The sequence below is a fragment of the Saccostrea echinata genome, unplaced genomic scaffold, assembly GCF_033153115.1.
Source record: "Saccostrea echinata isolate AGI-Se365-2 ecotype Australia unplaced genomic scaffold, CSIRO_AGI_Sech_v1 ptg000022l, whole genome shotgun sequence".
Taxonomy (NCBI): Eukaryota; Metazoa; Mollusca; class Bivalvia; order Ostreida; family Ostreidae; genus Saccostrea; species Saccostrea echinata.
The window spans coordinates 15,443,225-15,470,039 of record NW_026889771.1 but is presented as its reverse complement, the minus strand read 5'-3'; the positions used below and the strand labels follow the sequence as shown (position 1 = coordinate 15,470,039).

General features: G+C 33.7%; 3 protein-coding genes across 4 annotated transcripts in view; 2 read left to right on the top strand and 1 right to left on the bottom strand.

The window, feature by feature from the left end:
* Window positions 1–16,938, bottom strand: part of LOC133190531 (nardilysin-like) — a 31,802-nt gene extending 14,864 nt beyond the window's left edge. Inside the window, exons 1-12 of the mRNA XM_061326208.1 lie at window positions 16,715–16,938; window positions 15,143–15,347; window positions 14,827–14,908; window positions 13,949–14,049; window positions 13,355–13,481; window positions 11,005–11,100; window positions 10,780–10,902; window positions 10,233–10,290; window positions 7,233–7,266; window positions 6,794–6,833; window positions 5,838–5,907; window positions 5,638–5,715 (exon numbers count right to left, since the gene is read on the bottom strand). Of these exons, the coding sequence (XP_061182192.1) occupies window positions 5,638–5,715; window positions 5,838–5,907; window positions 6,794–6,833; window positions 7,233–7,266; window positions 10,233–10,290; window positions 10,780–10,902; window positions 11,005–11,100; window positions 13,355–13,481; window positions 13,949–14,049; window positions 14,827–14,908; window positions 15,143–15,347; window positions 16,715–16,890 (1,190 nt within the window). The 5' untranslated portion in view covers window positions 16,891–16,938. The remainder of the gene's footprint in view (window positions 1–5,637; window positions 5,716–5,837; window positions 5,908–6,793; window positions 6,834–7,232; window positions 7,267–10,232; window positions 10,291–10,779; window positions 10,903–11,004; window positions 11,101–13,354; window positions 13,482–13,948; window positions 14,050–14,826; window positions 14,909–15,142; window positions 15,348–16,714) is intronic.
* LOC133190532 (uncharacterized) lies at window positions 495–2,777 on the top strand. 2 transcript variants are annotated; one of them, XM_061326209.1, is made up of 2 exons: window positions 495–548; window positions 949–2,777. In XM_061326209.1, exon 2 carries the CDS (start codon window positions 949–951, stop codon window positions 2,677–2,679), a length of 1,731 nt encoding a protein of 576 aa, XP_061182193.1. In that variant the 5' UTR covers window positions 495–548; the 3' UTR covers window positions 2,680–2,777. The 2 variants fall into 2 exon arrangements, with proteins under 2 accessions (XP_061182193.1, XP_061182194.1); XM_061326210.1 differs by having other exon boundaries at window positions 496–529; window positions 949–2,776.
* A 280-nt stretch (window positions 16,939–17,218) lies between the features above and the next one.
* LOC133190961 (E3 SUMO-protein ligase ZNF451-like) lies at window positions 17,219–24,987 on the top strand. The gene is made up of 7 exons (XM_061326640.1): window positions 17,219–17,263; window positions 17,413–17,499; window positions 20,235–20,361; window positions 21,302–21,741; window positions 24,050–24,224; window positions 24,351–24,559; window positions 24,765–24,987. The coding sequence occupies exons 1-7, from the start codon at window positions 17,261–17,263 to the stop codon at window positions 24,909–24,911; spliced, it is 1,188 nt and encodes a 395-aa protein (XP_061182624.1). The 5' UTR covers window positions 17,219–17,260; the 3' UTR covers window positions 24,912–24,987.
* The last annotated feature ends 1,828 nt before the right edge of the window (window positions 24,988–26,815 follow it).

Below are 26,815 nucleotides of genomic sequence, written 5' to 3'. Positions count from 1 at the left end.
CAAAATGACTAATATGAATCACTCATCCTGAAGGAAATGAATTATTTAAAAAAAAAAAAGCTTTATAGTAAGATGAAACAAAAATCTCTCTTTCTCTAAAAGTTTGCCAAATTTTACTTACTGGGATATATGAACTATCTTGTCAATTTAGTTTGCAGAAAGGCAAAAGGGGGTGGGGGAGGAGAGAGGAGGAAACATCCCTGAAATCCTTGGGTTAAATGTCCAAGTATAAAATGCCTCAGAAGACTGAATTTATCACCAACAGAAGTTCACACTATCTTATGAGTAGATAAAATCAAATGATTAGAAAAAGAATTAATACAGATACTCCTTATTTATTCATTGTAACTAGCCTCTTGTTCCAGAATCATAATTATGAACTTTAAGGTATCAGGTAAATTTTACTGTGTCCGAGATAAAATATATGTGTGCAACACAGACATTTAAATCTATATTTACTAACAATGAGGAAGTAAATTACAGCCTCCATTAAAGTGTAAAGTCATTCAAAATGGCTGATCAATAAAAAGTCACCTTGGAGTTGAACAGTACCGGTACATGTAAGTTATAAGATTGTATGCTAGATCAACTTATATCACAGAGATACAAAAACTTGTACATAAACAATAAATTGGGAGTCCTTATTTGTTATATATAGGGTTTGACTAAGTTTATTTATTTTAATATTGATATATACATGTATGTTTCTGAAACAAGAAAAAAATATTTTTAAAGACTCTGTAAGCTTTGTAGGATAAAAAAAAAATCTTTGAAAATCTTCCTATCCTTGTGAATATTGAGCATTTTTTTCTGCATGGTCACAACTTACTTGAAGATACATTTTTGATTAAAAATCAGTAAGGGACATACATTTTAATACATCTTTCCTTTACAGCAGCATTTACATAAATTTGCCAAATAGATAATACTTAAAGGCACTCTTTGCAGATGGCTCTGTCAAAAGCAGAATTACCAGGTACACCTCAACACTTTTTAGAGTGTGGTATTGAAGACTGCGAGGGAAACTGTGAATTTTACTGCAACCTCTGCCACACAAGATTATGTAAACAATGCAGGGATGAACATCTGAGAAGTCCAGAAACAAAAAGCCATGAGGTAGTCCTATACCAACAACGGAAACAACAACTGCCCACAGAAAAATGCAAGATCCACCCCACTAAGGATATAGATCTTCTTTGTGAAGAATGTCAAATCCCACTTTGTTCCAAATGCACTGCCACATCAGAACATAGGGGTCATACATTCACTGATCTGGAATCAATTTATACAGAGAAATTTTCCCATTGTCAAGGAGAAATTGCAAAAATTCATGAGTATTTCTTGCCAACATCTAAAGATTTACAGAGAGAAATTAATGGAGATACCAAAGAAATCAAGAAGATCATGGACAACATTAGAACCTCCATGAAGGCTGAAGCTGAATCCCTAAAATGTATGGTGGACTCAGTGACTTCTGAAAATATGGAAGAAGTGAACAAAATAGAGGAGTCATTATTGGAAAAATTAAATAACCAAGATACAACAATTGAAAAATACATTACCTACCTTAATGACCTGGACAAAAAGTTCCATGTTTATTTGTCTTCTTTAAAACCTACAAAACTTTTAACTGCAGAGGAGATGCAAATCCAGCCCATACCAGAAACAACAAAACCACTGATGCCTGTATTTACTGCTGGGAGGTACAGCAAAGATTATGTAGCCAAATTCATGGGGAAAATAACTTTTCCAAACACAAAAGAAGAGATGAGAAAAGTACAGCCCCTAAAATCAAAAATTCCTGCATCATATCTGAAACCAACAAGATATCAAATAATGAAAGAGAGCCAACCAACATCTAGTGTGAAACAAATACTCTCACTATCTTCCTCTGTCACTAAGGTCAGAGAGTTAAAAGTACCAGGTGTTGAAACTGTGTGGCATATGTCACTAGATAAGTCAGGCAGACTCTGGGTCAGTCATATTGAAGGTAACCTTGTCCAAACTGATCTACAGGGGAATCAGCTACAGAAGATAAAAACTAGTGATGGATTTGGTTACCACACAATGACACAGGATGGGGATCTGATCTTTATAGACTATAAGAAGAAAGTCATCAACAGGATAACACAGGATAACAACATCACTGAATTCATTAAAACAGGAGACTGGGCGCCAATCAGCATACACTCCTCCCACATCAATGGGGACTTACTGGTGGGGATGGTAAATAGTGAAGAGGGTAAAGTCACCAGGTACAACAAGACAGGGAAAGAACTACAGAACATACAGAGGGATAACAAAGGACAGGGGCTGTATAGTAAACCAATCTACATAACAGAAAACATCAATGGAGATATCTGTACATCAGAGTATGATAAGGCAGTAGTGGTGGTGAATAAATCAGGACAACACAGATTCTCCTACAAAGGTCAGGGGTCAGTGTTCCGTCCCTATGGAATCTGTACTGATGTCCTTGGTCACATACTGGTGTGTGATAGTGACAATGTTCACCTCCTTGATCAGGATGGTCAGTTCTTATCTTTACTACTTACATCACCACAAGTATCTAATCCAATTAGTGTATGTGTTGATGATGAGAACAATCTCTATGTGGGACAAAGTCGTAACAATACTGTTATAGTAATTAAATATCTCCAATCAATGAACACAGAATAGTGTGCTATTTTTCACTTGAAGTTAGTGTATCTTTCCTTTATTCTCTGTATAATTGAGGATATTTAATGTTTTATTTCACAAGTGGGATAGGAATTTTAATATTTTAATGACTGCAAACAAAACTATGAGAAAAGCCTATTAGTATCAAGTAAAAAAAAAATATGCCCTACTATCTCATAATTTCCAGATCTTTTCTCATAAATATGAGGTGATTAACTGGTAAATACAAGAAAAGAATCAAAAGATCTCATTATTCCAAAAATATTATCTGAAATTCCAAGAAAATTATCTTGTAATTATGAGAAATATTGTATATATAGAACTGAAATGCACGAATTATGAATTATGCTGAGTGAATAATTTTATCAAAACATGTTATTGCTTAGGATTTCAAAACAAAGAAATTCTGCAGAATTAAGCATATTTAGAGAATATAAAATAATGTATATAAAGGGAATAACTGTCTGTGGGTTTTTTTTGTTTTTTTTTTTTGATGTTGTACACAACCAGTATGTTTTCAGGTAATTTATGCATAAATGCCAGGAACCATTATGCAAATAGAAAAAAAAGTGCACCACCAGGGCACATGATACGTCAGTCAAATATTGTTCAATCATCATAAACAGATTAGAGTGCAAGAAAGAAAATCATGTCAACCTTGATACATAGATTCCAATGATTCTTTCATCCTAATGTTTGAAAGTGCCTCTCCTATGTTGTAGTAATTAATGAGAACAAATAATACATCATATATTTCTCAAGTGGTTGTATTAGAGTTTTACAAATGCCCATTTGCAGGTTTGTTAATTGTATTTTTTATGAAAAATGAACAATGCTACACCCTATTAAAACATCAAAACACTAATCATTATTTTTTTATTTTTAGACTGTAAAACTGTCATCTTAGTGAGACATGACATTCTGCAATTCATTGTTGAGATATGGAAATTAGAGTATTTTATTACACAATATCATATTAATCTAATAACTTATATACCAAATTAATATAGAAAGTAATGGCTGGCTAATGAACAAGAACTACACTAATTTGACAGATACTATTATTTAAGAGGCCATCTTCCTCTGCCCAGTCCCCAAAATATAGAGATACCACCTGCTTGATCAGATATGCTCTACCAGAAATCTTCTTACACTAAACTCATCAATTAATTTCTAATTGGACATATGCTTTTATCAATGCTTCTTGAAACACCATTGCTTGATTATTATACCTATGGGACAAGTGGAATTTCTCTTTATATTTGTTTTATATTGCTGTATACTTTACCATGAAAAAAGGTGTATTTTCTAGATTTAACAATTTTAATAAGGTAACTGCAATACTTTTACACCTGTTAGGATTGTGTAACTTAAAAACATATTTTAAAAAAATTCACCTTAATTAAAGGTCACAGTGACCTTTAAATATGATGTGACACACCCTCTATCTAAGATGCATTAATTGACCAAGTTTGATGATTCTAGGTCCAATAGTTTTCCAGTTCAGAGCTGGACAGGATTTCGCCATACTTGGTCACAGCAACCTACTTTTAATGTGCAACACACCTTATACCCAAGATGTACATGTATCAGCTGACAAAATTTGATTACTGGTATTCTAGATCTCGTAGAATTATAGTTATGTGCCAGACATGAAAAAGCTCAAAGACTGACAGCATTCGGACATGATTGCCATACCATAATAAGTCCCATCTTAAGATGGGCCTATAATTACGATTACATCTTAAAAACCAAACACCTTAGATAACAAAACATGCAAAAAGATAATGAAGAAGATCAGGGGCAGATAAAGATTTCAGTCAGGGGGTAGGGTGAGGATAAAATTCTGCCTTTAGGCTCAGCGGGTCCAGCTCTTGCAGCCCCCAGAAGTCCAACTGTTCTTTAAAAAGTTTTTAATTGCAAAATTTAGCATAGTAGAGCAGTATTTTTGGTGCACACAAGTGTGAATTAGGGCTGTTGGTATTTAAACAATGACTTGGTAAGTGTTTACTTGGTTTGTTTTTACAAATAGAACATGGTTTCCTTTGGATGTTAGAAAAAAATGTTATACAGATGGTGATTGATTGGAGGAAAACAGAAACCATTAGGAGAGTGTTATGAAATACTGATTCATGCATGACTGAGGTGTTTTGGAAGGAAAAGGGTTTCCTACCCCTGGGGGAACATTAAAAATTTAATTTTAAAGGTCTGTGGTACCTAGACCTAAAGCATTAAATCTTTGCTTGTGCCTTTCTTAGTACACAATATTATTTAAGGAGTACATTCGTTCCCAAGCCCAGTTTTATTCACTAGTGGAAGTGATATTAGAAAAGACTGCTTCAATATATCTTGAATGGTAGTGTGCATTCCTAGATGTATCATCCAGCAATTTTTGAGAAGATTTTTTAAGAAATCTACTTTTTTCTTTTCTTTATTATTTCCCCTTTTAAGATGATTTGAACCACTTGTATTTCCTTCAACTTTGAATACTTTGTGGCAAGTTTGATAGAATTTATGTAGTCTAAAGTCAAAAATGTGAACAGAAGGACAGACAGACATATGGACAGACATTAGGTGTTCAGTAAAGCCTGCTTGAACTTTTTGTCCAGTTGAGCTAAATATGAGTTAACACTAATGCCATATTGTTGAAAGATAATACAAAGGCAACATAAAAATGAGGCTCAGTCATAGCTAACTAATCTGACGGATGGATAAAGAATTTAATTTCACAGATTCCAAGATGGATGAAGGAGGTATCAATGAGAGAAAGAAAGCCTCTCCAAATAACAAATAATTCTTAATAATTCTAACATGGAAATGCACGATGCATTTTTAGGCTACTGAGTTTTACTTGCATATTACATGTGGCAATTTAAGTATTTCAGATGGAATTCATCTTTGTGAATGCAACACATCAAAAGAAAAGTTTTTTTTAGTACCTGTAGCAACAATACCTACCTGCTCTTCAAGTGAGCTAGTAAACTACCTTCCCCCTCATGACCCAAGAAAAAGTCCAGGTACAACAATGGCTTTTTCCTGCATAAAAGAAAAAAATATCATATAGTAATGTTTGCAAGGTATAATTTTTTAACATACATGCAAGTTATGTGTGTTTATGATAAAATTACAAAACAGGTTGCTGAGTAACTATTTCTTACTTGTACTGTGACAGCATTGGAGGAAATGACCAGATAATCTCCAGCATGTGTTTGTCCTTAACAGGATCAACTGAAACAGGATTTATGTGAAACTACAGATACTCATAGGATGAAATATGAAGACAACAGGACCCCTGAAAACATTAGATATTGGATCTTGTGCCATGGAGGAGTAAGCATTTCCCTGTCAAATGGTCACACCCCTTGTAAACTCCTTGTCATGATCAGGTAAACAGAAAAATCTGTAGACAATTTGGAATGAAAATGATGACAGGCTAACAATTTGTATGAGAAATGTCAGTCAACATTCAACCTAACCAAAGATTGTAATTGCAAACAAGGTTATTGTATCAACCACAGCATTTGCAAAATGTTAACTTTAAATTAGGTTGCTGATACCTTTGTATCATCAACTTATTTGTTAGAAGCCTGTCTCATTTCAAAATTTCTCCTTTGTAGAGCATGCTTTTGGATTTTAAATCTACACGTAAAGATGCAACTGATAATGGTACATTCTACATAAAGAAGGAATATTAATGAAATAAAAGTTGAAGGCAACAAGTATATCATAAAGTTTTATTGTTAGTTTGCCATCAATATATCTTACTAGTAAAACATCCAAATATGAAACAAATGTGTCAGATTCTGTGGTGCCTTTTATTTTGAGTTCAGTGGGATACATTGAATCAATGTATGAATGAAAGTGAATATTGTTATTTGATAAAAACATAGTTGATATATCTAAATCTTGAATTGGAGGCCACAGCAAGGATTTAATACAATCAGTAAAAAAAGTTAACATTTATAAAAAGTCATGGAAAACTTAAAATAATCAAAGTTTAATATTGCAATAATATATGTATGAAATACAAAATTTTGCTGACTTCTGGAGATTTATTTTTCTAAATCACCGAATTTTGTTAATATAATATACTTTAAAAAGTAAAATAACTTACTGTAATATAGTTTTCTAAATTTTTCCATCTCAAATGGGTTCTGAAATTTCAAGAAAAAAAGATTTAGATTAATGCATTCTAATCTGTTTCTTTAATAGAGATAAGTAGTTAATTAATCATAAGTGGTGGGGAAAAAGTTGGGAACTTACAAGAAAATTATAATAAGAAAAAACAAATAAAACAGAAAATACACATCATTTCATGCTTCATTCAAAATTTTCACTTGAATACCTTTATTTGCAAGTTGGGGATGTTCACTATTGCAATCAATACAGAGAACATCACAAGCCCTCGTCTATGAATATCAAAGAAAGCAAGGGCATATTTTCACAAGAAAAATGATCGAATTACCGTACTCTACACAAATCCATAAGTTATCTGATATTACATTTTATAAAATATAACCTGTGTTTCAAAAGGAAATTTGTTCAAAACCTACCTGAAGGCGGTCAAATATCTCTCTTGGTTGTTTGCTTAAAGAAAAATTAAATGATTATAAAAATTGGATAAAATTCAAGCATTAAGACCTATTTAGTTCTAGTCCTGCATTACAGCAAACATACATGTAGATCAGAATAAATATCCCTCCCAAAAGAGCATTAAGCCTGTTAAGTGTTTGAATTTATTGTCTTAAACCTATAAAAAAAAACTAAAATATCAAAACAAATAAAAACAATCAAAAACCCTGAAAAGATGACCAAAAATTTATCACCCCTCCACAAAATCACAAAAACAACCCCCCTCCCCCCCTAAAAAAAACCCAGGCAAATTCAGAGAAGCTGGTGGGGGGAGCAACAAACAAAAACTACAGACATAAGACATTGTGATAAATGTTTTTGTTTGAGGTTACATATGTAAATTCCATTCAAAACTTCTTCTGCATGAATCTTTTTGTACTTCAAGGACAAATTCCAGTCTAACATATAACATAATATTGTCAACCCTGTAGCCATGGTCGGTACTCAAATTCCACATTTTAAGGTACACTATACATGTATATGTATTTTCATGATGGATTAACAGAAATAGAATAACTGTAATGAAAGGAAAAAATCTGCCAAAACAATCATTTTTTCATTAATAAAAGAACTTAAAATGCTAAGGTATTCATAAAAGATTGTCAGCATGTTTCTTTTCTTTAATAATGTTCTCAATGTCCTTCAAAAACTGCTTGATGTAATGATTTTACTATGTAAAGACTTCGAAAAGGAACTGTGAACCCTAACTAGGTAATTTTGACTTGCATCTTTTTCATGTATCAATCTCCATTTCCTATGCTGAGTATATCCATCATGGTATTACATGTAGTACATGAACATGTATCAAGTTCAGTCCAAAGACTATTTCTAACTACGTAGCTATTAATAGCTACTTAGGTATTTAAAACTACTTGGAGTAGTATTTCTACCTACTTTTACCTGTCTCTGAAAATAGAATTATATAAACATAGGTAATCAGAGATTACAGAGCTCACCTCAACGAATGTTGCCTTTAAGTAAGGCAAAGTCCCACACTAAACTAATAATCTAGGAGTGTGCATCCCTAGATGCAACATTTATGCAATTTTGGTCTGATAGGGCTTGCAGTTACTTGGTAATAGACTTATCTGAAAACTAAAAAACTAGTCACTCATCCAGAAAATGTAAGTCAAATCCAGCATCCGAAGCAAGTTTTGAGATTGTTCGTCCCTTGATGCATCATCCATGCAAGTTTTGATCAGATAGGCCTTATAGTTACTTGGAAATGAGATCTGCTCCAAAAATTTTAATCTGGTTATTCATCCGGAAAATGTAGGTCAGATCCAGCATCCGAAGCAAGTCCAGTAGTGTGAATCCTTAGATGTATCATCCATGCAAGTTTGGTCAATATAGGGTTTATATTATAGTTACTTGGAAATGAGATCTGCTCCAAAAACTTTAACCTGGTCACTCATCCGGAAAATATAGGTCAGATCCAGCATCCGAAGCAAGTTCAGTAGTGTGCATCCTTAGATGTATTATCCATGCAAGTTTGGTCAATATAGGGCTTATAGTTACTTGGAAATGAGATCTGCTCCAAAAACTTTAACCTGGTCACTCTTCCAGAAAATATAGTTCAGATCCAGCATCCGAAGCAAGTCCAGTAGTGTGCATCCTTAGATGTATCATCCATGCAAGTTTGGTCAATATAGGGCTTTTAGTTACTTTGAAATGAGATCTGCTCCAAAAACCTTACCCTGGTCACTCATCCGAAAAATATAGGTCAGATCCAGCATCCGAAGCAAGTTCAGTAGTGTGCATCCTTAGATGTATCATCCATGCAAGTTTGGTCAATATAGGGCTTATAGTTACTTTGAAATGAGATCTGCTCCAAAAACCTTAACCTGGTCACTCATCCGGAAAATGTAGGTCAGATCCAGCATCCAAAGCAAGTCCAGTAGTGTGCATCCTTAGATGTATCATCCATGCAAGTTTGGTCAATATAGGGCTTATAGTTACTTGGAAATGAGATCTGCTCCAAAAACTTTAACCTGGTCACTCATCCGGAAAATGTAGGTCAGATCCAGCATCCGAAGCATGTTCAGTAGTGTGCATCCTTAGATGTATCATCCATGCAAGTTTGGTCAATATAGGGCTTATAGTTACTTGGAAATGAGACCTGCTCCAAAAACTTTAACCTGCTCCAAAAACTTTAACCTGCTCCAAAAACATTAACCTGGTCATTCTTTAGCTGAAATTGCAGCATCTGAAACCTTGACTGGTACAATGAAACACACTAGAAGCATCCTCCATGCATCTCTGACTAATATAGGCCATAGAAGTACTTGAAAAGAAAACTGCTCCAAAAACCTTAACCTGGGACGCCGACGCCGAGGGTATTACATAAGCTCCCCCAACTTCGTTGAGTTGAGCTAAAAATTACATCTTTAAAACATGACATTGTTTTTTTATCATCCGGTGCACTTACACCGCAAAACATTTGAGGTGTTAATTTGAAAACTTTACGAGGGTGGAGAATGGAGAGGAAATGCATGAAAAATCATCCAAAAAAACTTTTATCTAAAAATGCATGAAAGAAATTTTTAAAATTGATACAGATTTTTAAGACATATTAGACTTAGATTTGATCCTTAGCTTCTAAAAAATGAAATGGGATGTATTTTTTATACAAAATTAATAAGTTAGAAAGTTATCAATTTTGGTCAAAATTTGTGTCATATTCATCGTCAGTGTGACTGTATCAAGAAATTTGATATTCACCATATTGCGCCATCCCTGCATATGACCATGAAATGAAAGGAGCAAAAAGTAGTTAAAAATAGCTACCTGGAGTAGGTTTAAATATCTATGTAGCCATTTCTAGCTACATAGGTAGAAATAGTCTTAGGATTGGACCTGTGTATTCCAGAATACTGATTTTGACCTAATTTATCTGTATTAAATCTCTAATGTACTCTTACTTGTTTGGAACTTCAGAAAATATCTCTCTGACCCATTTCTCCAGCTTGTCAAGGCTAACTGTTCAATGGAAGAACAATCAAGATAGAGAAAATGACTTTTTCAGCCATGAACTTAACAAATCATAAATTATATTGTATAATGCCACAATAAAATTTATGCATTGTTCACTTTATTGCATGACATTAACAAAATATAAACCATATTGTACACGTACATGCTGTGTAAAGGAATTATTACTTGCTAGCTATCATAAATTTACGACGTTTGTGGTTTGCAAAATAGTACGTTGCAAATTCAAAACAAGGGTATATTTTACTTGAAGTAAAATAATCATATGCAACACCAAATGCTTTTACAATATGAATTGCAATCATAACATTTACAAATCTACACCCTATACAGTTTCTATAATTGTTTACTTGTAGGACTTTCCCAACGTGAACAAGAATAAATTATTTAGTAAACATATAGCTATGAATATCTTTATACAATGTCCACAGAAATTGATTATCTCTATTTAAGCAGTTTTGAAAGTAAGCACCAAACCTTTTGACTGAACAGCTAGGGTCATAAACTGAGCTGAATACATCTGTTGGCAGAATTTCTTTAAGTTTCCATACACATCTATACCATTTTGCTGGGGAATTGTCTTCAAAGAATCTATGCTTCCTGTAAATGCACAAACATTCAATGGATTGTGATTGTATCTGCAATCTTAATAATATTTGTCACTTTTAATTTTTGTTTAAAAAAAAAGTAGGGGAGAATTACCAGTGAAAAATTTCCCCATGGGGTGCCCCTCCTTTGCCAGAGATCCATACAGCATACACATTCTTTCATCATCACTAGGAAGGCTCATCTGATATTCTATTGAAAAGAAAATATTGTAGGCCTATTGTACAGGGCATAACATTGTTAAATTCCCTACTTATTGTATTAAGCATGGGAATTAAATGCTCCTTGTCACTAATAAATTGCTTTTTTGGTACAGATTGTGAAATGAAAGAAAATAAATTGAGAGAAATAACTAAGCATATTTACAACAACCACAAAATTGATATGGACATAGTCACTAGAGACAAATCCTCAATCTGTCTAATCATCCCCTACATCCACCTACATTTCTCCAGTCCTCTATAATCATTCCACACATCCACAAACATTTCCCCATCCTAAATGATCATTCCACACATCCGAGAACATTTCCCCATCCTCTATAATCATTCCCTACATCCACCTACATTTTCCAGATCCACTATGATCATTCCCTACATACAACTATATTGCCTGAATAGATAACTCACCACTGTCCACTGTCTGAATAGATAACTCACCAGTGTCCACTGCCTAAATAGATAACTCACCACTGTCCACTGTCTGAATAAATAACTCACCAGTGTCCACTGTCTGAATAGATAACTCACTACTGTCCACTGCCTAAATAGATAACTCACCACTGTCCACTGTCTGAATAAATAACACACCACTGTCCACTGTCTGAATAGATAACTCACCACTGTCAATTGCCTGAATAGATAACTCACCACTGTCAACTGCCTAAATAGATAACTCACCACTGTCAACTGCCTGAATAGACAACTCACCACTGTCCACTGCCTAAATTGATAACACACCACTGTCCACTGCCTAAATAGACAACTAACCAAAGTCCACTGCCTGAATAGATAACTCACCACTGCCTTAATAGATAATTCACCACTGTCCACTGCCTAAATAGACAACTCAACACAATCTCCACTGCCTGAATAGACAACTCACCACTGCCTAAATAGATAATGCACCACTGCCTAAATACCGTATAACGGGTATTTTCTGCCATTGTCCAATTTTTGCGGAATTTTGCGGATAGGACAAATCCGCAAAAATTACAATCGCAAAATATTTTTTCAATATTCATTCAGATATTTTGTATATGCAATTATGATAAGTGGTGCGTATGTCTGACAGGGTTCTCATTAACGCAAGAAACTTTGTACTGGACACAGCAAAATTATTTGGAACGCAAGGTTTTTAAAAATCGATGCGTCCGCAGACTCATGTGTGGCCACATCCTCGTTTGCGAGAAAATTCGGGTGTCATCGGAATTCGAAGATTTTAGATGTCAGGATTTGTCCAAAACATATTGAATCAAAACCTTCCTGTAAATAATATCAATTAAATAAGTTGATACAAAAACATCTTTACTTGTACCTATTTCGCAATTATCGGTCCAAACTCCAATAGCTGCAAACAACACATGGTAGTTTTTCTTTTTTAAACACTTTTTCCAATCTTTCAATATTGAGACAATAATTACTGCTTGTATACACAATGTGGCTCTATTGTTTCGTGAATTTCACCTAATGCATAAGACTGACAGGATTAGTTACGCCTCAATGCACATGACACGTGTGATTGTTAACCGTCAACTTTGGAGTACTTAATTATGCAAACTGTTTGTTTTAGCTTAAAATATAAACACCAAATTAATTTTGATGGCAGTTAACTAGAAATGTATTTTAGAATATGGCTTTGATGCCTTTATCACTGTTTATTATCATTATCTACATATATTTAAATGCTAGTATTTTAATAGATATTAGTATATAGGTCCCTGATAGATCGCATAAAATGTCTGTTAGAATAAAGATTTGTATTGTTGTTTGGGTGGGCTGACACTGCATTAATTCATTTCAATTGGTACTCGAAATATTTTTACAAAAACTAACTAAAAGATAGTAGTTTAATTAAGCATTATAGCTTAATACCAGTTTTAATGCACCTTTGACCAATATGTCTTAATGAATTTATAAAACAAAAACATGACAGCGTTCTGATAATTCATAAATTTTAGTGCATGATCATACCCCTTAAATTAATTTTTGTGGTATAGTGCAACCGCAGAAATTGAAAACGCAGAAATTAATTTGGTACCTTTAAGGGGTTAAATCGCAAAAAATTCGAACCGCAGAAAATACCCGTCATACGGGAGATAACTCAACACTGTTCAGTGCCTAAATAGACAACTCACCACTGTCCACTGCCTAAATAGACAACTCACCACTGCCCACTGCCTGAAAAGACAACTCACCACTTCCCACTACCTGAATAGACAACTCACCACTGTCCACTGCCTGAATCTCTCTGTCTACAGAATCCTGTCTCAGTAATGGAGTAGTGAAGAACTGGGCAAAGATGTCTAAAGCCTGATGGAAGTACTTTTGTTCAACATCAAAATGAAAGGAAGTCTGAAAAAATTATAATATTGTGTTCATTTAAGAAATTAATTAAATTTTTGAGAATTCATGAGGACATGAACTATGACGCTTCACACCTGCATATTTATCATGAAGCGTGTTAGCGCTTCATGATAAATATGCAGGTGTGAAGCTTTGTAGTTCATGTACCTCATGAATACTAAAAAATTAAATTCATATCTTTATATTAACATTATTTTTCTGACGACTTACCACAAATTTATGTCATCCAACGATCATTTTTTAAACAAAGCGGTATGCACTATAGTTTTGACATCAAGTATGTTTTTAAGATGTCACAATAGAGATATTCTTGCTCAATTATGGTAGTTCATGAGGACATGAACTTTTTCTAATTTGCAAAGAATCTTAAGGAAAAATATTTGGAAATGTATATATAATGTTCTATAATATCATATAGTTATTGACTGGCAAACCTATAATGAATTCTTTGTTACCCTTTCACAATCAGTCCATGCATTGGTGAAGCCTCCATGTTTTCCTAGGAAATCATCCAATTTATTTTCTTGTGGATATTTTTTGCTTCCCATGAAAACCACTGAAAAAAAAATACCATGTAATATATTATAATAAAAATCTCTGTGCATGTACATGTATACCTGTATCTTATTTATACAAGTGGCCTAATCATGAACCCAGGGGTCATGAGTTTCACAATTTTGGTAAGGGTTTTAGTACTCATTATTATCTTGCAAACAATGTGCCTGCTAGAGATCCATGAGTAAATAAGAAAATTTTTAAGACATAATGAATTTTCAATTTGAGACCAACTTAGCCTCTCCTGAAGCCTGAATTCAGGGATCATGAATTTCACAATTTTGATTGAAGAGCTCATTTTGTTCATTTATTTGTTTATTCATTTAGCTCATTGTTTATTATAATGAAGCCAACAATTTGCCTGCAAGATAGCCAGGAGTAAAGAAGATCTTGAAGATTACATTAATTTTGTTGGTTTTTGCCCCAACCCCAAGGCCTAATTGAGACAAAGATCATGAAATTTACAATTTTAGTTCCCAATTACCCATAGAGTCTGATGATACATGCATACCCTAGTATGCTAAAATTGATTGTATCATTGGTTCAATCATTCCAGAGAAGAAGCTGAAAATAATCTTAAGTTTATGGCCAACAGATCCAAAGACTCACCAGAAGGTCAAAAATAATATGAATAGGTCACCTAAGTGACTCAAAAATCTGTAAAATAGTCATTACGTTAGAAATTCAATATTTACAAAGATATTTCAATTCATACTGGTCATGAAACTGCACATGCAATTCCATTCTGTATAAATTAAGAGACACACATTTGACTTACTATGTTCCAAAAAATGAGCTAATCCTGGGATATTGGATGGATCTGAAAAGCTTCCATTGGAAATACACAGTGCTGCTGCTGACTAAAAGAAACATAATAAACTGATCTAGACAGTAAAATTTTATTGATTTTCAAAACTTTTTCATTCATCCTAAAATACCAAAATTCAAAGAAACCAAAAGAAGGTGATTTTTTTTTAAGGTTAACAACATCAAGCTATCTAAAATAAGCAAAACAGTTTTACAAATAAGCTCTGTATTGCATTTAAAACATCTAAATATTTTTTTTTATGTTGAAGACAATCTGAGACATAAACCTTCTTTTCTCCTCCTTCCTCTTTTCCACATTCATCTTCATCCTCCATCTCCATTTCTTCCTCATGATGACCTTCCTCCTCCTCCTCCTCATTTCCATCTTGCTCCTCATCCTCATCATCCCAAGGTGCCTCTTCTGCCTCCTCCTCTCCCTCCAATAAGTCTGATATCAAGATAGCTTGTAAACCATTTTCAAGATTAATCCACCTGAAAAATACACACTCTGTGTTAGTAGTTATAAAATTTTATACTACAAGTAGCCTGGTTAGACTTTAGGTAGTGACTTGATTGTCATCACAACTTGGGAGATCTCTGTGTTTGTTGGAGATTTGTTGGAGATTGGGAAGATAAATATTATTATAGCGAGTGCAGCGCAGCGGCACAAAACACTGCTTGTCACTTCAAGCTCTTAAAGCAATGCCTGGGCAAAGAGAAAATTCAGACTTTGCACATTGATCCAAATGAACTTTTTTGCATCTCGTCGCAAACTACGTTCTCATGTTAGCAAAAAAATTCAACAAAATATGAAATCACCTTGATTTAATGGATATACAGCAGGCAAATAGTAGAATAAATGTTCTTGATTAAAATTAACACTGTTCACACTTCATTTTGGTAGGCTAATACAAAATACATACGACGTCATATGATGTCAAGTCTAGACGTAGCAAATGTCATGTGCGGTTTGATGAGCCTGATCCAAGTAATGATCGAAAACTGAAAGTATCTGCACTTGCCCTAACGGTCGCACCGTCAACATATTACTTTCTATGACACATCTTAAGATGCCTTATTGCAAAATATGGTAATTTGCATAACAAATAATATAAGATGTCTTCATTGCATGAGGTATATGTTCAGTAAAATTCCCTGAAACCTGTACAAATGTGTCTTTGCATTGTTTTCATATAGAGTGGATGTGAATAGAAACAACCAACTTATAGTCAGTAAATACCAACCAACTTATAGTCAGTTAATACCAACATAGATATGGGTGTTTGACTAACAAACGGGTGTTAAACCACAGTTTGGTAGGCTTTTGTCCAACCTGTTAAAGAAGAACATGCGTTAGGTATTTGCCTGGATTCATCCACAGGGGCTTGCTCCCGGCGTGTAATAATTATTTATTAAAAAAAATCATATACGGTAATACTAAAACAACATCCCTAGGCCTATCAACTGTCCTAAAGAGCGAGTTTGGATTATTATTAGTCTGAAATGTGTATTGTAGAGGCTCCAAGGGGAAAATTTAAGCATTATGTCCTAGAAGAACCATTACTTGACAGATCCGAGGTGGTGAGTCAGTAAAATACGGGAAAATATAACGAAAACAGAGGTTGAAGGGAGGAAGGGGTCCAAAATGGCGTCCTCCCTTGTGTTGGTTTAGTATTACCGTATATGATTTTTTTAATAAATAATTATTACACGCCGGGAGCAAGCCCCTGTGATTCATCAGGACAAAATGGAGTCAACATGAAGTCATGTTCACATTGAGCAATTCCACATAAAAAAAAAAAAATCATATTCCTCTAAATGAATGACTGACTTTTTCAATTTTTTTAAATTCTCTTTACCTGTAATTCCTCTTGTCATTTTCTGATTTCACAATATTTATCGGATGTTTCATTCTTACACTATAATTTCTGGAAGATCGTATTAACTCGGAAGAACTTTTAAGGGCGTTGAATTTCGGATATTTGTTCTGCACCTTATTGACGAAATTTAAACACCTAATTAAGCACTTTTTCATGTGTCGTCTTTATTGACACATGTTTCGATTAAAATGTGTTCAATGTTGTTTACGACTTTCTTTTTTTTGGTTTGAATCTCATACAGAGAAACACTATGATGATTCAGACACTAGGTGGTATGTAAGAGTTTGGTTTGATACATTTTAAGCATTCCGGAATGTATGTAAAAAAAATTTAAAAAAAATCATACATTTTAAAGTACATATAATTATTCTCACTTTAAGTTTGGACGTAAATTGTATCTATTCAAACTTTTATATTTCAAACATCGCTTTTATAACATCCTTTTCATTAAATTATTTTTATTCTTTAACATTAGAACTCTTCTTACAGGGAGGCTGATATGTGGAAAGGGTGCCAAATGTCGAGATGGTACGAAACATTTTATTTTTCAGTTCATGTATTGAAGTAATTGTACAAAAGTTAAAATCATATTTGTATCCTCTTCAACGGACTGTTTTTTTTTCTTATATGCGTAGGTGTTTTTATTATTTTCTGACTGCGAAATTATTTATTTTCAGTGTGAATCAACAGAAACTCCACCAAGAACTTATCTGAATTCTGTCACTGCAAGATTCGAACAGCAATATTTAGAGAGACAAAAAAAAGTGAGAATAGCAAAATTTATTTTTAGCTCACCTGAACCAAAGTTTCAACTGAGATTTTCTAATCATCTGTTTTCAATTGTCTGTCTCTTCACTCTGTTATGTTTTGGGCTGTGGATATCGACCTGGATAGCTCAGTTGGTAGAGCGTCTGATCAGTGATACAGATGTCCTGGGTTCAATTCCTGGTCTGGTCCGTCACAATTTTCTTCTCTCCTGTTGCATTTGGTGCCATGCCATGCCCCAGAAGGGACAGGTGAAAGACTTGCCAGGGAAGAGCCTGTGTTGGTGTCTTTGGGGGACGGAATCCTTTAAGGAGTGAGGAATGTGGCAGTCAGATGGGTTTGATTGCCATTGACCATCTAGCTCAGTAGATAGAGCAACTAACAATAATGCAGGGGTCTCAGGTTTGATTCCTGGTGAAGCCATACATTTCCTCCTTTCCTGTTACATAATTTGATGCTGTTTTTCACCCCAAGACTTGCAGGTGAAAGTTCTGCAAGGGGGCAGTAATAACTCTGATTGTGACTTGGAGGGCAAAGTCAATTTAAGGAAGGAGAAATGTAATGTTTTGGACCATGGATAACAGCCTGGATAGCTCAGTCAGTAAAGCACCTAACGATAGAGAGGCCCTTGGTTTGATTTCTGATCCAGCCATACATTTTCTCATGTTACAGCTTTATACATTTTCAACTTCTTTTTTTTTACTTACCTTATTATTATTATTATTCTATTGTATGTGTTTTAATAGGCTAAAAAAATGTGTTTCCAATAACATGCCAGAACAAGATGTGTTTGTGAAACACTGATGCCCCCGTATGGCAGCTTATGGCAAAGGTTAAAGTTTCTCAAATGCAAGTCAAAATCCAGGCCAAAAGATAAAAATGTTAAATTTGAAAGCCCTAGCTGCAACTGTTCAAAAGTTATGGCGAAGGTTGAATTTTTTTTAAAAGTAAGTAAAACATCAAGGTCAAGGTCAAAGTTGTTGGTATCCAAAGGAAGGTCTTGTCACAAGGATTACATATGTAAAGTATGAAAGCCCTAGCATCAACCATTCAAAAATTATGGCCAAGGTTAAAGTTTTTCGAAAGTAGGTCAAACTCCTATGTCAAGGTCAAAGGGTCAAAGTGATTGGTATCCAAAGGAAGGTGATGTCACAAGGATTACATATGTGAAGTATGAAAGCCCTAGCACCAACCATTCAAAAATAATGGCCAAGGTTAAAGTTTTTCAAAAGTAGGTCAAACTCCTATGTCAAGGTCAAAGGGTCAAAGAGGTTGGTATCTGAAGGAAGGTGATGTCACAAGGATCACATATGTGAAGTATGAAAGCCCTAGCACCAACCATTCAAAAATTATGGCCAAGGTTAAAGTTTTTCAAAAGTAGGTCAAACTCCTATGTCAAGGTCAAAGGGTCCAAGAGGTTGGTATCTGAAGGAAGGTGATGTCACAAGGATTACATATGTGAAGTATGAAAGCCCTAGCATCAACCATTCAAAAGTTATGGCCAAGGTTAAAGTTTTTCAAAAGTAGGTCAAACTCCTATGTCAAGGTCAAAGGGTCAAAGAGGTTGGTATCCGAAGGAAGGTGATGTCACAAGGATTACATATGTGAAGTATGAAAGCCCTAGCATCAACCATTCAAAAGTTATGGCCAAGGTTAAAGTTTTTCAAAAGTAGGTCAAACTCCAAGGTCAAAAGGTCAAAGTTGTTGATATCCAAAGGAAGGCCTTGTCACAAAGAATACACATGTGAAGTTTGAAACCCAGCACCAACTGTTCAGAAGTTATGGCCAAGGTTAAAGTCTCATAAAATTTTACAAAAGTGGGTCAAACTCCAAGGTCAAAAGGTCAAATATGATGGTACCCAAAGAAAGGTCATGTCGCAAGGAATACACATGTGAAATATGAAAGTCATAGCTCCAACCAATCAAAAGTTATGGGCAAGGTTAAAGTTGACAACAGACAGACAGATAAACAGACAGACAGGACAAAAACAATATACCCCCGGGATCTTTCGATCCGGGGGCATAAAAATTAGGGGGATGTAGGTAGATGATAACTTTTTTAGCTTTACTTTTTTGATTTTGAAAGCATTACTTAATTATTCAATAGATTTTTTTTTATCATATATACATATGTGAATAAACATACACAACAAAACAAGTGAACTCTTTAAAAGGCTTGGATATATGTGTTTTTACATTGTCTGAGATATGCATTTATTGACTTCACTATGAGAAAACTGTACTAGTTAACAAAATATGGTTAAAAAATGTGGATGTGGAGTAAAAGATAATAGGGTCTGTTGGTAAAATTAGGTCAGTTGGGTTACCAGAAATGCACATATTTTGTATTTTTTAGGCTTAAAAATATTCATTACCTCAGTGAATCTAGGAGACAAGCTTCAAGCATATTAAGGGATAATTAACATGACTCCTCTCCAGTTATAAAATTTATGTCACATAAGGTCAGAGTTACAGTCCAGAGTAGGACCAAGTTGGTCATAGACTGAGAGAAATTATGATACTCAGGTGACTATCAAGGCTCATGGGCCTCTTGTTCATTCTTGAAAGTATATGATGTATTCTAATTTGATTAATTTATTGCAAGTTTTTTTTCCTATTTAGTGAATTGAGAAAAAGAATTTTAGAATTAGTTGTGAGCCATTTGTGCATGATGTAATTTTATTTTTTAATTCTTCCATTGCAATGTGAATAAAACAAAAATATATATACATAGATAGAGAAAAAGAAATGCCAAAGAGAAGTGGAGTTGGCTCACAGTCAGTATTTGAAACAAAATGTGGTGGACTCCCAGGAGATGATGCATGCTAGTTTTGTGGTGGGAACCTGGTCTAAAAAACATGGTAAGCAAGAAATTTTAAGTACCCCGGTATCGTAAATCACTTTTTATTTGGTTAGAACTTAAATTAACACATATTTACATAAGACCATTAGAGTGCTCACGAAATGTTTATTCTCATATTTATTTAATTAAAGATTACCTCTACTTAATTAAAGATTATATATACATGTATAACAATTACCAAATTTATTTTTTACATAAATACAAAATAAATATCTTGCACAAATAAGTTATTGCAAGAGATTTGGTGATTTTCAGTACTCTAGACTCCTTACAAGTGATGTGAAGTGTACTTTAAAAATTGAATTATTCATGTACAAAAAGAAAATGTACATTGTAGTAAATTAATTTTGCATTGTTTGTTACCATGATTACAGATCATGTCACGAGGAAAAAAATACATGATTCAATATATTCTTACATACATAAAATTCTGAGAAATGATTTTGTGGATTTTTGATGTTCTATATTAATGAGTCTAGATTTATAATTCCAGTCACCTGAACTACAATATGCCTATGTATCAAACATGGTTGTTTAGTATTTCTTGTCTTGGGCAAATGCATGTATACATTTAGTAGGTAGTGTAAATACAAGTATTCATTTTTGTGTATTGTTATCATTTAATTTTAAGCTATATTTGAATTTAAAATTAGTATCATTCAATAATTGGAGGATTTTTTATATCATTGAGCAGAATAAAAGTTACTAAATTTTAGGTATTAAATGTAACAAATTAATATTAGTGCTTTGTCCTACTCCAAAAGTAAATTGAATGTGGAAAAAATATTTTGAATAAAAAAATTCAAATATTTCACCTTGACTGTAAATTTACATAATTGTATACTAGTATTTGAAGCTACACAAATTTAGAGGTTTTGTTGTCAATATACAGTATGTGATGTCTTCTTATTTTCTTAATTTTCCCTTAATTAATAAAGGAGATTTAGAAAAGAAATGGGCAGTAAAGGACAAGAGAGAAAAACAAAGAATTGATGCCAGATTTTCTCCCTATAGAAATTCACCTTCCAGTTCCAGAAGACAGCAGTCAAGTGCCATACAGAAAAAAAGGACTAGTACCCCATCAGGAAACTCAATGCAAAATCCCAGGCAACAAGCACGAACACCAGTATCAACCTCCTCTCCTGCAGTTATTTCATTGGATGATAGCTTAGAGGAGATGAAGATGACTGGATGTGAAGAACATATCATCATCTGTCCTGTTCTGTATTGTGAAGTAAAGTTCACTTCCAAAAATAAACAGGAGCAACATATGAGAGATTTTGATCATTCTCCCATTAATCCTTGCTCAGAGAATTCGAATGGAGTATTGGCAGGAATAAAGCAGTACATATGTACTCACTGTGGTGCTAACTTTGAGGTAAGTATGATATAATTATATGTATCAATGTGTAGTGTAAAAGTTCCCATTAAGGTTTATCTATTTTTTCTCCATTTGCTTTATACACTATGAATTATAATTTCTCATTTAAAAAAAAAATCTCTAAAATAATGTACCTGTAAAAAATGCTAGAAATTTATTTCTATTTAAGAACTTTTCTAATTGAGAACTTAATTTTCTTCTTATTCAGGAATAGAAATTAAGACACTTTTCCAATATTGCCCGTGAATGATATTGGCATGTAAAAATTAAACATCAGGTGAAAAAAAAAGAATAAAGTATGAAGAGTAGTTTCATTACAGGAAGTAATACACATTTGTGTCAAGATTGTCATGTACTATACGTTTTGATCTCAACAGTAAATGGAAAGAAAATTATATTTCACTAGCTGTCTATATTTATATTGGGCCAAACAAAAAAAATATGTTTGTTACTGTTACATACTGATATAAAATTGGGTCGGTAGGTAGGATTTATTTTTTTTTATTTTATTGAATTTTTTTAATACACAAATTCACATGAATTGGTTGAAATACAAAACAGTTTTACCATTGTGTGCTGCTTTACTTTTGTTTGGGCTTCCCATATGGGCAATAGACAATAAATGTCATGCTGTTTGGCACTGCCAATACAAGTTTGAGTTCTTTCATATCTGATCAGGGCATTCTTCAAACTGCAACAAACACGTTGATTTAGATATTGAACATGCCATTTTGTTTCTAGTACTTTCGATTTTGGTTTCTAATGCTTGACCATGACTTCTGGATTTTTATGACAAAAAAAAAAAAAAACATTTAGGTTGGTGATTAAATATAGGGTGGTCAGGTAACCATAGACAAACATGATTTTTTTTATTACGCCTTGACAAATTAACTGGTGGAAATTAAATATGTAATTATTTTCTCTCTAAAATAATGGAACTTTCATTGGATTGGGGAAAATCAAAATAATATTTGGGAAAGTGAATTTTGGAGTCTTCTTGCCAAATGAACAAATGAGAATATAAGATGATGTCCATCCCTGTAAAGTTGTGTAGACGGATTAATTCAATCTTTAATTATCATATATGTGTGATATCGATATATTCAAAACTTAAGCATCTGTAACACATTTATTATTTTATAAATTTCTGGACACAAGAAAAAGTCATAACAAAAGTAGGGTTGTCAAAATTACTTAAAAGAATAATTCCTCAAGGTTGATGACATATCCACCCAATATTAAACTTGGTACAGCTATTAATATATAAGAAAAATAAGAAGTTGGCACAGTTCAAGGTGCATACTTGGCAGAAGCTGATAATGCTTTAATGAGCAGTCTAGCAACAAGTCACATTTTAAGTACAATTTACTAGACAGAGAAACTTTGTCTGCCTTTGGAAATAATAATCTTGAAGTTGATGTATGCAACTAAATATAGTTAATCCCTATTGAAGTTCTTTCTGTAATTAGACATCATTTAGGAGGGATTAGACGAGAGATTTGACAGGTTGTTTAATTTCCCATTCACAATTCAAATATTGGGATTTAAGTTTTAAAATAGGAATAAGATTAATTCATAATCTTAATCCGTTTTAGTTTGACATTGAATTCTCTTGCAACATCCCTCATGAAAAATGAGCACGTGTGGGATTTCTTTATTTAATGTAACACTTGTTTTATTATGCAAATTGATTTATATCAATTGCATAAAATATCATAAAAAGGGGTCAAGGTAGAGAAATGTACGGAAAGGATTAAAAGAGTTGTTTAATTACGGTAATGCAAAGTTTAAAAATGAGATTGGAAAGTTCAACATTATATGTTAATTTGAATTGGTTTGTTGTTCTTCAGAACTTTAATGCATCCCATGTATAGGAAAATACAATGTTGGTATTTTTCCTTCTTATGCTTGAGTGAGAGATTAAGCTAACAGAGATGATGCTATCAATTTTTTTTAAATTTAAAGTAGGGTTGTCAAAATTAAATTGATCAATTTTTAGTTACTGTTTACTTGCTTGTCTTTTCGATCCAGTATTCAAGTACTCGGGCCATTATTATAAAAAAAAAAATGAAAAATCATTGCATAGTTTTTCCCCAAATAATCAAGTACATGTACTGATTTTTCTATTTGATACTCTGACCTTTTGAGCATTTGAGTATAAACCAAATACTTGTGGAAATCCCTTATTCAAAGCAATAAGGTAATAACCAGTAATCATGATTCAACAACTTCATGAAATCACATCCTTCCATTAAATGTTGAATGTTGTAATCTTGAAATATATTTAGTCCAAATAACATTTCAGAGCAGGGAGAGATGGGATTATCACCATGATATGGAGGGACCCTGCTCCTCCCCCAAACTCCTGGCAGTCAACGGATATCTTTGTCCCAGGACTCTCAGTATCTTCTCCTCCAAAGAAAAGTGTGAAGCCAGCATTCAAAGGGGAACTTCAGATATCATCAAATTTCCATTTAAAGGTCTGGGTCTCAAGTACAATCATTTCAAAATCTTTATTTAAAAAATAAATCAAATTGGATTGTGAAGTATCTTTCAAATAGGTACTGTTATCATTTACAACAATACATGTTCTTTATTTTTTGTAGATGATGATGCACTGACTTGTCGTTCTGTTAAACCGTGTCCAGTTTCTCAGACTTTTATCGATGACTTTACGACACGGTGTAAGTCTTGTCCATTCAGTATCTCCTGTATGGATTGCGGAGTGGAGATTAATGATAATGAAAGTTTTCAGAGCTATTTTTCACTGACAGACCAAACCCATATACTCACTGCCACAACCATTTTTTCAAAGGTAACGTCAGTTACTAAATTTGATGTATTGATTTGTTAGTTGAATTGCAATAAAAAAAATTTCTATCACAAGGTTTTAAAATACCAGTACAATTTTTTGTATTACTTAGCAAACATTTGATTAGTCCTTGTTGAAAAGTTTATTACGATCTTTATCTACTTCAAACAGAATGATGTATTATATGCATTTATTTTTTCATTTGTAGGAGGAGGTGTTTTCAGAGTATATTACAGAATACTTCTCAAATTTTTCGGACCTTTCAAAACCTGAAAATGCAGAATCCAAAATGAGAAAAGAGACTTTTTCTAACTTTGTAAAATTTCTGTGCCATCTTTTAGAGGAGAACTTGTAAATCAAGTGATTATATATAAAGATGTCTTGTTGAGCATGACATTCTACCTGTATATAAATTGAAAAGCATTTGATTTCTAACTTGTTTGAAGTTTTTTATTTCATTCCTTTTCTTTCCATTACAAGATTAAAGACATTAATCTTGCTCAGACTTTGTACACTCTATACATGCCCAAAATACATTCATTTTCTTTGGGAAATCTTGGAATCAAGGGTGATTTCTTAAGTCATAAATAAGAGAAAATGAACCAAGATAATTATGGAAGAAAATTTACTTTAATAGAAGACTATATTCATTTATTTAAGCTTGCAGCTTGCTGTTATTTGAATTGAAAGAAAAATATGCTGCTGACCAAGGAAAAGGGAAATACCATTTTGAAGATTCCTCTGTTGTTAAAATACTGCAGATTCTCCAAGTCGTCTTCAGTTACTAAGATTTAGTAACCCCTCCCCCCCCCCCAAGTCATCTTCAATTAGTAAAAGTAAACATCCCCTCCTTTAAACTTCCCACATTCTACGCAGGCTCTGTGATAAACGGTTTCTACTCCCCACATTCTTTTATCAGTGTAGTCAGACAGAGTGCTGAACATTGCTAATACCTTTTTGGAGTGATACGTAGTACGTGATAAAAAAAAACCCCAAACACTCAGGCATTATGCATTCAATTTAACAACTACTTTTATATATGTATATTCAATATTGCATGGTTAACATTTGAAATAATATCGAAACAAACAAAAGATCAAGAAGATATGTTAATCTCTGGCGAAGATTCTGGTATTGTTGGCATTCCTTCAGAAGAAGATGCAGGGGTAGAGGGGCGAGTTGAGGAGGGTCGATTTTCCTGCAGTCTTTGGTTATAAAGGGGATCATTATCTGCCGGAACAGATGCAGGTCTATAGTTTTTACAAATAATCTGTGGAAGACATTTGCTGAGAACATACACATATTTGAATGGTGTCATATTCTTCATATTCAAAGTCTGAAGTTCTTTCTTTGGTACATCGAAGTTTTGTATGATATTTACAGTGTTAATGAATTTAGACTCTTGTCCGATAACATATGACGTCATTGGACGCCCTTCTTCGTTATTGAACGTAGAACGAGAGGAGTCGGAAGTAGCCGAGTTCCGACGAGATCTTACAAGATCCCCAAAAACAATCTGTTTCCCTGAACTAATGTCTATGTATTTAACATTTGTCGTTTGCGATTTCTTTTGAACATATTTCTGTTTGAGAATACCTTTCAATGACTTGTCCACAATCATTTCGGACTTGTTCTGTTTCCAATATTTATCCTTGCCGTTTGTATATTTCGTACGATTCAGTTTATCATGGTAATTTTTAGACTGTCTTGAAGAGACGGGAGGACTGTCTAAGAGTTTGTTGTCCAGTAGGCCGCTTTCGTTTTTCAGTTGAGAAACTCCACACCTAACAGATTCCGTCTTGTCTGGAGGAGGATGGGATATAATCTTAGCAGTGCTGAAAAATCCAGCTTTGGTCATTTTTCGAACTTTAGACCAGTTTGTAGATTCTTTGGCTTTGGTAGAACACCGAGATGACGTTTGATTACGTCTGTTTTCATCGGAGAACGATTGTCCTTTGTCTTTTTTGCTGTTTTCTACATCCTTGGCATTCTTTGACACATTAACTATCGTCTGCTTTGTGAAGAAGCGGTCCTTTGTCATGTCGCGGATTTTGGACCAGTGTCTGTTGTCCTGTTTAGTGAGATTAGCTTCTTCGTTGGATCTGGGCCTACAGGAGAAGCTCCTTTGGATGGCTTTGGCCTCTATATTACCGCCTTGTCTAGGTGTCTTCAGCTTCGCAGACGACAGCGAAAAATTAGGAATCGGTGTTGTTCCTGGACGACTCATTTCACCTTTTTTTCGCAAGAGATAGGTTCACT